The sequence below is a fragment of the Oncorhynchus clarkii genome, chromosome 2 (genome assembly GCF_045791955.1).
Source record: "Oncorhynchus clarkii lewisi isolate Uvic-CL-2024 chromosome 2, UVic_Ocla_1.0, whole genome shotgun sequence".
NCBI classification, from domain to species: Eukaryota; Metazoa; Chordata; class Actinopteri; order Salmoniformes; family Salmonidae; genus Oncorhynchus; species Oncorhynchus clarkii.
Window position 1 is genome coordinate 96,347,500 of NC_092148.1, and position 12,712 is coordinate 96,360,211.

Below are 12,712 nucleotides of genomic sequence, written 5' to 3' on the forward strand. Positions count from 1 at the left end.
TCCCCATGTAAACAGCATGTTTCTTTAGGTTTTTATTTATTTTACCTTTATTTAACTTGGCAAGTCAGTTAAGAAGAACAAATTCTTATTTTCAATGACGGCCTAGGAACGGGTTAAATAAACTGCCTTGTTCAGGGGCAGAACAACAGATTATTACCTTGTCAATTTGGGGATTCGATCTTGCAACCTTTAGTTTCAGCTCCTACACATCCCCATGTTAACAGCATGTTTTCAGCTCCTACACATCCCCATGTTAACAGCATGTTTTCAGCTCCTACACATCCCCATGTTAACAGCATGTTTTCAGCTCTTACACATCCCCATGTTAACAGAATGTTTTCAGCTCCACATCCCCATGTTTTCAGCTCCTACACATCCCCATGTTAACAGCATGTTTTCAGCTACACATTCCCATGTTTTCAGCTCCTACACATCCCCATGTTAACAGCATGTTTTCAGCTCCACATCCCCATGTTAACAGCATGTTTTCAGCTCCACATCCCCATGTTAACAGCATGTTTCATCTCATCCAGTATCTTTATTCAGTAACAGTTTGTTTTCTTACATCCAATATATTGTAGGAATGAAAGAAGTGAAAGCCAATGTGTTGATACCACTACTAATAGTCGTTATTGTCTTGTGTTCTAGGTTACATGGGCGATACCATGAGCTGGCTCCACACCTAGTACCCATGGACTACACCAATGAGCCTGATGTTACAATACCCTTAGCTCTTATAGTCAGCATGCCGGAACTAAATGTAGGTAACACTAGTAATCACACTGGTAATCAACACAAACTGGTAATCACACTAGTAATCAACACACACTGGTAATCAACACTGGTAATCAACAGACATGGGTAATCACACTAGTAATCACACTAGTAATCACACTGGTTGTCAACACACACTGGTAATCAACACTGCTATTCAGACTGGTAATCAACACACACTGGTAATTATCACTGGTAATCAGACTGGTAATTAACATACACTGGTAATCACACTAGTAATCACACTGGTAATCAGACTGGTAATCAACACACACTAGTAATCAACACACACTAATAATCAACACACACTGTAATCACACTGGGAATCAACACACACTGGTAAACACACTGGTAATCAACACACACTGGTAATCAGACTGGTAATCAGCACACACTAGTAATCAATACACACTGTAATCACACTGGTAATCAACACACACTGGTAATCAACACACTGGTAGTCAGAAGGGTAATCAACACACTGGTAATCAACACTGGTAATCAACACACACTGGTAATCACACTGGTAATCAGACTGGTAATCAAACTGGTAATCAACACACACTAGTAATCAACACACACTAGTAATCAACACACACTGGTAATCACACTGGTAATCAACACACACTGGTAATCACACTGGTAATCAACACACACTGGTAATCAACACTGGTAATCTGAAGGGTAATCAACACACACTAGTAATCAACACACACTGGTAATCAACACACACTGGTAATCAACACACACTGTAATCACACTGGTAATCAACACACACTGGTAAACACACTGGTAATCAACACACACTGGTAATCAGACTGGTAATCAGCACACACTAGTAATCAATACACACTGTAATCACACTGGTAATCAACACACACTAGTAATCAACACACTGCAATCACACTGGTAATCAGACTGGTAATCAACACACACTAGTAATCAATACACACTGTAATCACACTGGTAAACAACACACTGGTAATCAAACTGGTAATCAGCACACACTTTTAATCAGACTGGTAATCAACACTGGTAATCAAACTGGTAATCAACACACACTGTTAATCAGACTGGTAATTAACACTGATAATCAACACTGGTAATCAGACTGGTAATCAACACGCACTGGTAATCACACTACTAACCACACTGGTAATCAACACACACTGTTAATCAACACTGGTAGTCAGAAGGGTAATCAACACACTGGTAATCAACACTGGTAATCAACACACACTGGTAATCACACTGGTAATCAGACTGGTAATCAAACTGGTAATCAACACACACTAGTAATCAACACACACTAGTAATCAACACACACTGGTAATCACACTGGTAATCAACACACACTGGTAATCACACTGGTAATCAACACACACTAATCAACACACACTGGTAATCAACACTGGTAATCTGAAGGGTAATCAACACACACTAGTAATCAACACACACTGGTAATCAACACACACTGGTAATCAACACACACTGGTAATCAGAAGGGTAATCAACACACACTAGTAATCACACTGGTAATCAACACACGCTGTTAATCAACACTGGTAGTCAGAAGGGTAATCAACACACTGGTAATCAACACTGGTAATCAACACACACTGGTAATCAGACTGGTAATCAAACTGGTAATCAACACACACTAGTAATCAACACACACTAGTAATCAACACACACTGGTAATCACACTGGTAATCAACACACACTGGTAATCACACTGGTAATCAACACACACTAATCAACACACACTGGTAATCAACACTGGTAATCTAAAGGGTAATCAACACACACTAGTAATCAACACACATTGGTAATCAACACACACTAGTAATCAACACACACTGGTAATCAGAAGGGTAATCAACACACACTAGTAATCACACTGGTAATCAACACACGCTGGTAAACAACACTGGTAATCAGACTGGTAATCAACACACACTGGTAATCAACACTGGTAATCAGACTGGTAATCAACACACACTGGTAATCACACTGGTAATCAGAAGGGTAATCAACACACACTAGTACTCAACACCCACTGTAATCACACTGGTAATCAACACTGGTAATCAGACTGGTAATCAACACACACTGGTAAACAACAAACACTACCAATCACACCGGTAATCAACACACACTGGTAATCACACTGGTAATCAACACACACTGGTAATCACACTGGTAATCAACACACACTGGTAATCACACTGGTAATCAACACACACTGGTAATCACACTGGTAATCAGAAGGGTAATCAACACACACTAGTAATCAACACACACTGGTAATCAACACTGGTAATCAACACACACTGGTAATCAACACTGGTAATCAACACACACTAGTAATCAACACACTAATCAACACACACTGGTAATCAACACACACTGGTAATCGACACACTCTAATCAACACACACTGGTAATCAACACACACTAGTAATCAACACACTCTAATCAACACACACTGGTAATCAACAAACACTACTAATCACACTGGTAATCAACACACACTGGAAAGTGTGTGCCCTCAGGCTTGGAGGGAAGCTAAAGTAATTCCGCTACCAAAGAATAGTAAAGCCCCCTTTACTGGCTCAAATAGCCGACCAATCAGCCAGTTACCAACCCTTAGTAAATTTTGGGGAACAAGTGTGCTTGACCAGATACAATGCTCTCTCACAGTAAACAAATTAACAGATTTTTGGCACTTTTTTATAGGGAAGGGCATTTAACATGTACGGTACTTAAACAACTGACTGATGATTGGCTGACAGAAATTGATGATAAAATGATTGTGGGGGCTGTCTGTTAGACGTCAGTGCAGCTTTTGTATTTATCGATCATAGTCTGGAAAAAACGTATGTGTTATGGCTTTACACCCCCTGCTATAATGTGTTCTGTCTAACAGAACAGAGGTTGTTCTTTAAAGGAAGCCTCTCCAACATAATCCAGGTAGAATCAGGAATTCCCCAGGGCAGCTGTCTAGGCCCCTCTTTCTTTTTTCAAGCTTTACTAATGATCTGCCACTTGTTCTGAATAAAGCCTGTCTGTCTACGTACAGTATATGTTTTGACCGGGACAGTTTACAATCTAAGGTAAAGCCAAGTAATTTAGTCTCCTCAACTTGTTCAAGAGCCACACCATTCATTACCAGATTCAGCTGAGGTCTAGAACTTAGGGAACAACTTGTACCAAATACAATGTTCTTAGTTTTAGAGATGTTCAGGACCAGTTTATTGCTGGCCACACCTTCCAAAACTGACTGCAACGCCTTGTTAAGGATTAGCCCCTTTTTTAAATTTTCGCCTAAAATGACATACCCAAATCTAACTGCCTGTAGCTCAGGACCTGAAGCAAGGATATGCATATTCTTGGTACCATTTCAAATGAAACACTTTGAAGTTTATGGAAATGTGAAAGGAATGTAGTAGAAGATAACACAATAGATCTGGTAAAAGATAATACAAAGAAAAATCCAACCATTCTTTTGTATTTTTTTTGTACCATCATCCTTGAAATGCAAGAGAAAGGCCATAATGTATTATTCCAGCCCAGGTGCAATTTAGATTTTGGCCACTAGATAACATCAATGAACCATTGTATTTCTGTTCAAAATGTTGTATCAAGACTGCCCAAATGTGCCTAAATTAGTTTTTAAATAACTTTTCATGTTCAAATTTGTGCACTCTCCTCGTGGTATTTAAGCTTTCTGCCAATATCAGATATGTCTATGTCCTGGGAAATTATCTTGTTACTTACAACCTCATGCTAATCGCATTAGCCTACGTTAGCTCAACCGTCCCGTGGAAGGGATACCGATCCCGAAGAAGTTTTAAGGGCTTCAGTGACTTCATTAGCTGTGGTTGCTGACCCGCATATTGTTGAATAATCAGCATACATAGACACACAGGCTTTGTTTAATCATAATAAATAGATATGACACTTATTTGCTTTCCACATTAAATTCCATTCACACATAGTAAATAAGTAATTGTCTGACCACTGGCTCACTGTCTTCTATCAGTGATGTTAGCCTTGTCCTCTTGTCTCTCTCTCTGTTTCTTGTAGAATAAAACCCTTATTGTATCAGTGACATACTGACGATAGCCTTGATAGACAGTGATGTATGAGTAATGACAGCTTTGCCTTGTCTCCCCCTTCTCACTGTGTGTCCTGTAGGAGAACCCGTTCAGGAACAGGATCGTGGAGTCCTTCTCTGAGGACGGAGCGGGGAACCTGAGCTTCAACGACTTTGTGGATATGTTCTCTGTCCTCAGTGAGACAGCCCCCAGGGAGCTCAAGGCCATATACGCCTTCAAAATATACGGTGAGTATGCTAATATACTGTGCCTTCAGAAAGTATTCACACCCCTTAACCTTTTCCACATTTTGTTGTGTTACAGCCTGAAATAAAAATGTATTACATTGAGATGTTGTGTCACTGATCTACACACAATACTCCATAATTTCAAAATTGAATTTTGTTTGTAGAACATTTTCTAAATTAATACAAAATGAAAAGCTGACATTCAACCCTGTTGCTATGTCAAGCCTACATAAATTCTGAGAGTAAAAATGAGTAAAAATGTGCTTAACAAATCACAAGTTTTTTGGACTCATTCTGTGTTCAATAATAGTGTTTAACATGATTTTTAAATGACTACCCCATCTCTGTACCCCACACATACAATTACATGTAAGGTAACTCAATTGAGTAGTGAATTTCAACCACAGATTCAACCAATGCCTTGCAAAGAAGGGTACAGATGCTGAATATCCCTTTTAGCATGGTGAAGTTATTAGATACACTTTGGATGGTGTATCAATACACCCAGTCACTACAAAGATACAGGTGTCCTTCCTAACTCAGTTGCCGGAGAGGAAGGAAACTGCCCAGGGATTTCATCATGAGGCCAATGGTGACTTTAAAACAGTAACAGAGTTGAATGGCTTTGACAGGAGAAAACTGAGGATGGATCAACAATGTTGTAGTTACTACACAATATTAACATAAATAACAGAGTAAAAAGAAGGAAGCCTGTACAGAATAACAATATTACAAAACATGCCTTCTGCTTGGAACAAGGTACTTAAGTAATACTGCAAAAAACATGTGGCAAAGAAATGAACTTTTTGTCATAAATACAAGGCATTATGTTAGGGGAAACTGTCACGCTTGTGATTAAAGACGGACCAAGGTGCAGCGTGATTGAAGTTCCACATCTTTATTACGGTGAAACTTTAAACGAAAACAATAAACCAATAACAAAACGTGAAAGTAGTGGTGCACATGCACAAACACAAAACAATATCCCACAAACACAGGTGGGAAAAATGACTACCTAAATATAATCCCCAATTAGAGGCAACAATTACCAATAGGAACCATACAAAACACCAACATAGAAATATTGAGCTAGAACACCCCCTAGTCACGCCCTGACCTACTACACCATAGAGAACAAAGGGCTCTCTATGGTCAGAGCGTGACGGAAACACATCATTGAGTACCACTTTTCATATTTCTTTAAGCATAGTAGTGGCTGCATCATGTTATGGGTATGGTTGTCATTGGCAAGGACTATGGAGTTTTTTTATGATATGAAGAAAGAGCTAAGCACAGGCAAAAGAGGAAAACTTAGTTCCATTTTCTTTACAAGAGACACTGGGAGACAAATTCACCTTTCCACAGGACAATAACCTAAAACACAAGGCCAAATATACAGTAGAGTTGCTTACCAAGATGATATTGAATGTACCTGAGTGGCGTAGTTACAGTTTTGACTTAACTTGGCTTGAAAATCTATGGCAAGACTTGAAAATGGCTTTCTAGCAGTGATTAACAACCAATTTGACAGAGTTTGAAGAATTTTTAAAAGAATAATGGGCAACTTGCCTAGGTAAATAAAGGTTAAATAAATAAATACAAATTAATAAATATTGTACAATCCAGGTGTGCAAAGCGCTTAGAGGCTTATCCCAAAAGACTCACAGCTGTTATCGCTGCCAAATGTGTTCCCAATATGTATTGTCTTAGGGGGGTGAATACAAATCTAATCAAGCTATATTAGTGTTTTATTTTTCATATTTAAAAAAAATTAATATTTCAATTATTCTTCCACGTTCACATGATGGAGTATTGTGTAGATCGTCGACCAAACATTACAATTAAATCCATTTAATTTCACTTGTAACACAACAAAATGTGGAAAAAGTCAAGGGGTGTGAATACTTGCTGAAGGCACTGTATATGATAATCACATTTAATCCTACATGAATCTCTGTTAAAAGGGTGATTCTACCACTTGTCAACTTCATTTTCAATATTTCAGCACAAATCCAGTGTATACATATGTGAAAACGGCACATTTCTGCATTTTGTAGAAAAAAACTATAGTTTCATGTTAACCCTACCTGTTGACATTAAGTGTCCCAAAGCTGAGGGAGTAAAAATGATGGAGGGTGTAGGGGCTAATTAGACCCTTTGATAGTCACTTTCGCCAAGTCAGTTGCCAGCACAAAAATAATATTACGTACGTACACCAGATAGTGGTATCCCATAGTGCACTGCATTATATTTTAGTTAGTGCAATTTCACACCATCTGTTTGTCTGACTTTGAGTCTTGACACGTGTAACATATGAAATAACTCAAAATTAAATGTTTAACTGTTAAATGAGGTTCACGTCTTGTAAAACTACAGTAGGGATTTTCTTATTTGAGTTTCATGCTCGTTCTATTACTAAAATGTGGAACATGAATTGCATCATTCAAGTGTTCAGTCTGTCCCGAAATTGATGGGTTTATTTGATCCCCTCACCACTCTTGAAGTCACCCTCTGAGTTTCATCAGTGACACGCTACAACAGAGGGCCTTCCGAGCGAGTTGGTAGGGGTGAGGAGCTTGTTTGGGATTCATCAGCTATGTAACTTTCTGTGTTAGTTTTGAACTTGGATAACATCCCGTGCGTGTGTGTGTGTGTGTGTGTGTGTGTGTGTGTGTGTGTGTGTGTGTGTATGTGTTTAGATTTCAATGTGGATAACTTCCTGTGTAAGGAGGATCTGGAGAAGACTTTGAACAAGCTGACGAGGGAGGAGTTGAGCCCTGAAGAGGTCACCCTGGTCTGTGAGAAGGCCATCGAAGAGGCTGACCTAGACGGAGATAGCAAACTGTCCTTCGCTGACTTTGAAAACATGATCACCAGGGCTCCTGACTTTTTAAGGTAACAGTATTATTTTAGTCAGTGTAATACTGTACATGAACTGCATTCGGAAAGTATTCAGACCACTTGACGTTTTCCACATTTTGTTACATTACAGCCTTATTCTAAAATGGATGAAATAAATAAAAAATCCTCATCAATCTACACACCGTACCCCATAATGACAAAGCATCCTGTTTCCATTGATCATCCTTGAGATGTTTCTAAAATTGATTGGAGTCCACCTTTGGTAAATACAGTAGATTGGACATGATATAGACAGGTACACACCTGTCTATATAAGAGGTGGCCGCCCAACGAGATTGAGCAATCAGGGGAGAAATGCCTTGGTGGTCCAGAGTTCATCTGTGGAGAAGGGAGAACCTTCCAGAAGGACAACCATCTCTGTAGCACTCCACCAATCAGGTCTTTATGGTAGAGTGGCCAGACGGAAGCCACTCCTCAGTAAAAGGCACATGACAGCCTGCTTGTAGTTTGCCAAAAGGCACCTAAAGACTCTCAGACCATGAGAAACAAGATGCTCTGGTCTGATGAAACCAAGATTGAAGTCTTTGGCTTGAATGCCAAGCGTCAAGTCTGGAGGAAACCTGGCACCAACCCAATGGTGATGCATGGTGGTGGCAGTATCATGCTGTAGGGATGTTTTTCAGCTGCAAAGACTTGGAGACTAGTCAGGATCGATGGAAAGATGAACGGAGCAAAGTACAGAGAGATCCTTGTTGAAAACCTGCTCCATGACCTCAGACTGGGCCGATGGTTCTCCTTCCAACAGGACAACAATCCTAAACACATGGCCAGGACAATGCAGGAGTGGCTTCGGGACAAGTCTCTGAATGTCCTTGAGTGGCCCGCTGGGCATTGTGCGCAGCCCTATGGGTCTCCCACTCACGGCCGGTTGTGATACAGCCTGGAATCAAACCAGGGTCTGTAGTGACACCTCTAGCACTGAGCTGCAGTGTCTTAGACCACTGCGCCACTCGGGATATCTGCAGAGAAGAATGGTAGAAACTCCCCAGATACAGGTGTGCCAAGCTTGTAGCGTCATACCGAAGAAGACTCGAGGCTGTAATCGCTGCCAAAGGTGCTTCAACAAAGTACTGAGTAAAGGGCCTGAATACTTATGTAATTGTGATATTTCAGTTTTTATTGATAAAAACCTTTTTTTAATCTTGTCATTATGGGGTATTGTATCCAGCATCATCTAATGTGTGGTATATTAGCCTACTGTACAGTACTGTCTGTATCCAGCATCATCTAATGTGTGGTATATTAGCCTACAGAACTGTCTGTCTGTATCCAGAATAATCTAATGTGTATTAGATTATTAACAGTAACTGTCTGTTGTATCCAGCATCATCTAACGTGTGTTGTATGAGCCTACAGTAGAGTAATGTCTGTATCCAGCATCATCTAATTTAAGTTTTGTTAGCCTACAGAATAATCTAGAATAATCTAATATGTGTTATTGAGGTCATGATAGTAGGTCAGTGTGTTGTTCCTTAACATGTTCTCTGTCGGTTCTGTCTCTGTTTTGCAGTACCTTCCACATAAGAATCTGAAAGGGCTCCTTGGAAAGGTCTATATTCTGATTTTATGGCAGAGATCCTGACCATGCAAAACACACTGCCCACACACACCCTGACCACAGCACAGTGCCTCTCTGCGGCTACAGACTCTCCCTGGATGTCTGTCTGTAGAGATGTCAGCTGAACCAGGAACAGACTGGCTTCGTTCTCACTATGACCCTGGATCTCTTCAGTTTGGTTGTCCTCTCTTAGACACACCCACATTCTCTTTGGCCTCCTGTGTTTCCTCTTCATTAGCCTTACTTGTTTTTCCTCTGTTTGGTTTGAGGATGTCGTTTAGTTTTTTTGTTGACGTTTATATGTCGTAGTAATATTATTACTACAGCCTCTGATGGAACGATGATGCTTTGTAGAGATGCAGAGAAACAGAAGGTGAAATGGGAACCTTTATAAACTGTTCCTCCCCACTCAAACCCAGACCAGCCCTGGAGGAGTACAAGCAGATCCACAGAAACATTCCCCTTGTGCCTCAGACCTCCATACTCAGGTCTCCTTAATGAACGGATGAGGACCATCTACAGCCCTGAGAGGTCAGGACCTGGAACATGCCTGGTTGAAACCTGCCTGGTGTACATTATACAAGACCAGACGACAAGGAGAGAGCACAGACAGAGAGAGAGCACAGACAGAGAGAGAGCACAGACAGAGAGAGAGCACAGACAGAGAGAGCACAGACAGAGAGAGAGGACAGACAGAGAGGACAGCGCTGCACTATTTACTCATCACACGTATAAAACATAACATTCTGTTTCTCCTGTTGTTAGTGAATTGTTGGGTAATTTCTAAGTCTTGTCCAAAATGGCAACCTAGTCCCTTGATAGTGCACTACTTTTTACCCGGGCCAGTAGTGCACTATCTAGTGAATAGGGTGCCGTTTGGAACTCCCACCTGCTCTTGATGAATTTCTCCGGACATTTCTATGTTCTGTTGTTGCTATAATTAATGATGACGACATCACACCTGACTGTTCTCTAGTTCTCATGAAGACATGTACCCATCTCTACTATCTCTACCATAGCCTCAGACATCTCTACTGCTACCAGTCTCTTACCCCTCTCCTCAGGGGACCCTCAGACATCTCTACTGCTACCAGTCTCTTACCCCTCTCCTCAGGGGACCCTCAGACATCTCTACTGTCTCTTACCCTTCTCCTCAGGGGACCCTCAGACATCTGTCTCTTACCCCTCTCCTCTGGGGACCCTCAGACATTTCTACTGCTACCAGTCTGTTACCCCTCTCCTCTGGGGACCCTCAGACATCTCTACTGCTACCAGTCTCTTACCCCTCTCCTCTGGGGATCCTCAGACAATTCACAATGTTGATATAGCCCTGAAGTAGCTCACCTGATTCACCTATAAGGGCCTGATTATTAGTTGACAAGTTGAATCAGGTGTGCTAGCTATTTGGTTTGGAACAGCTGGGGTTCCCGAGGAGAGGTTTGGAACAGCTGGGGTTCCCGAGGAGAGGTTTGGAACAGATGAGGGTCTCAGAGGATAGGTTCGGAACAGCTGGGGGTCCTGAGGAGAGGTTTGGAACAGCTAGTTGTCATGAGGAGAGGTTTGGAACAGCTAGTTGTCCTGAGGAGAGGTTTGGAACAGCTGGGGGTCTCAGAGGAGAGGTTTGGAACCGCTGGGGGTCCCAGAGGAGAGGTTTGGAAAAGCTGGGGGGTCTCAGAGGAGAGGTTTGGAACAGCTGGGGGTCTCAGGAGAGGTTTGGAACAGTTGGGGGTCCCAGATGAGAGGTTTGGAACAGCTAGTTGTCCTGAGAAGAGGTTTGGAACAGCTGGGGGTCCTGAGGAGAATTTTGGAATAGCTGGGGTTCCCAGAGGAGAGGTTTGGAACAGCTGTGGGTCCTGAGGAGAGGTTTGGAACAGCTGTGGGTCCTGAGAGGAGGTTTGGAACAGCTGTGGGTCCTGAGGAGAGGTTTGGAACAGCTGGGGGTCTCAGAGGAGAGGTTTGGAACAGCTGTGGGTCCTGAGGAGAGGTTTGGAACAGCTGTGGGTCCTGAGGAGAGGTTTGGAACAGCTAGTTGTCCTGAGGAGAGGTTTGGAACAGCTAGTTGTCCTGAGGAGAGGTTTGGAACAGCTAGTTGTCCTGAGGAGAGGTTTGGAACAGCTAGTTGTCCTGAGGAGAGGTTTGGAACAGCTAGTTGTCCTGAGGAGAGGTTTGGAACAGCTAGTTGTCCTGAGGAGAGGTTTGGAACAGCTGGGGGTCCTGAGGAGAGGTTTGGAACAGCTAGTTGTCCTGAGGAGAGGTTTGGAACAGCTGGGGGTCCTGAGGAGAGGTTTGGAACAGCTAGTTGTCCTGGGGAGAGGTTTGGAACAGCTAGTTGTCCTGAGGAGAGGTTTGGGACGGCTAGTTGTCCTGAGGAGAGGTTTGGAACGGCTGGGGGTCCCAGAGGAGAGGTTTGAGAATCCCTGTCTTATCCGCTTTATCAAGCCATCCACCATTCACATCTTTATACAGTGATTCTCTGATTAATAAAAATGTTCCTGTATTTAAACTCCTTGTTATTGTCTCTTAAATAAACATTTTTCAGTATTTGATGTGAATTTGGGGCATTTGGCTTAACTTTTAATAAACACATTTTCTGTGGCTTGTTGACTGGATGGTTTGACTTCTGACAACTGTCGACTCTCTCATCTTCTAAGAAAAGTTCATGGTACTTTCTTGAGGTGACCATAAAGGAGTGATGTATGGTAATCATCATACCTTGACCGGGATTCAATCTGACCTTTGTCAGAAGCCTTTAAAGGCAATGTTCCCATATTCGCGGAGACTCCATTCACGGTAGATGTCGTATATGTCAGCTCTATTGGAAAATACTTTTTAATGGCTAGCACTATAGCATGTATGTTTTTTATACTTAGTCATCAATAAATATATGACCGTTAAACGATTATTGCATGAAAAGCCCAAACCATGTAATTTTCACCATCAGCTTTGATCTGGAACCCTCAACTGTGAATGATCTTTAACCCTGTGGTGCTCCCTACCAGTCTCCCCCTCATCCCCACGCCAGCAGCAGTAGGAGCTGATCTTTAACCCTGTGGTGCTCCCTACCAGTCTCACCCCCGCGCTAGCAGCAGTAGGAGCTGATCTTTAACCCT

At 41.8% G+C, this 12,712-nt stretch overlaps 1 protein-coding gene across 1 annotated transcript in view; it reads left to right on the forward strand.

Moving 5' to 3' along the window:
* Window positions 1–12,198, forward strand: part of LOC139383330 (calcium and integrin-binding family member 2-like) — a 47,933-nt gene extending 35,735 nt beyond the window's left edge. Inside the window, exons 3-6 of the mRNA XM_071127829.1 lie at window positions 649–760; window positions 4,975–5,122; window positions 7,822–8,017; window positions 9,555–12,198. Of these exons, the coding sequence (XP_070983930.1) occupies window positions 649–760; window positions 4,975–5,122; window positions 7,822–8,017; window positions 9,555–9,576 (478 nt within the window). The 3' untranslated portion in view covers window positions 9,577–12,198. The remainder of the gene's footprint in view (window positions 1–648; window positions 761–4,974; window positions 5,123–7,821; window positions 8,018–9,554) is intronic.
* The last annotated feature ends 514 nt before the right edge of the window (window positions 12,199–12,712 follow it).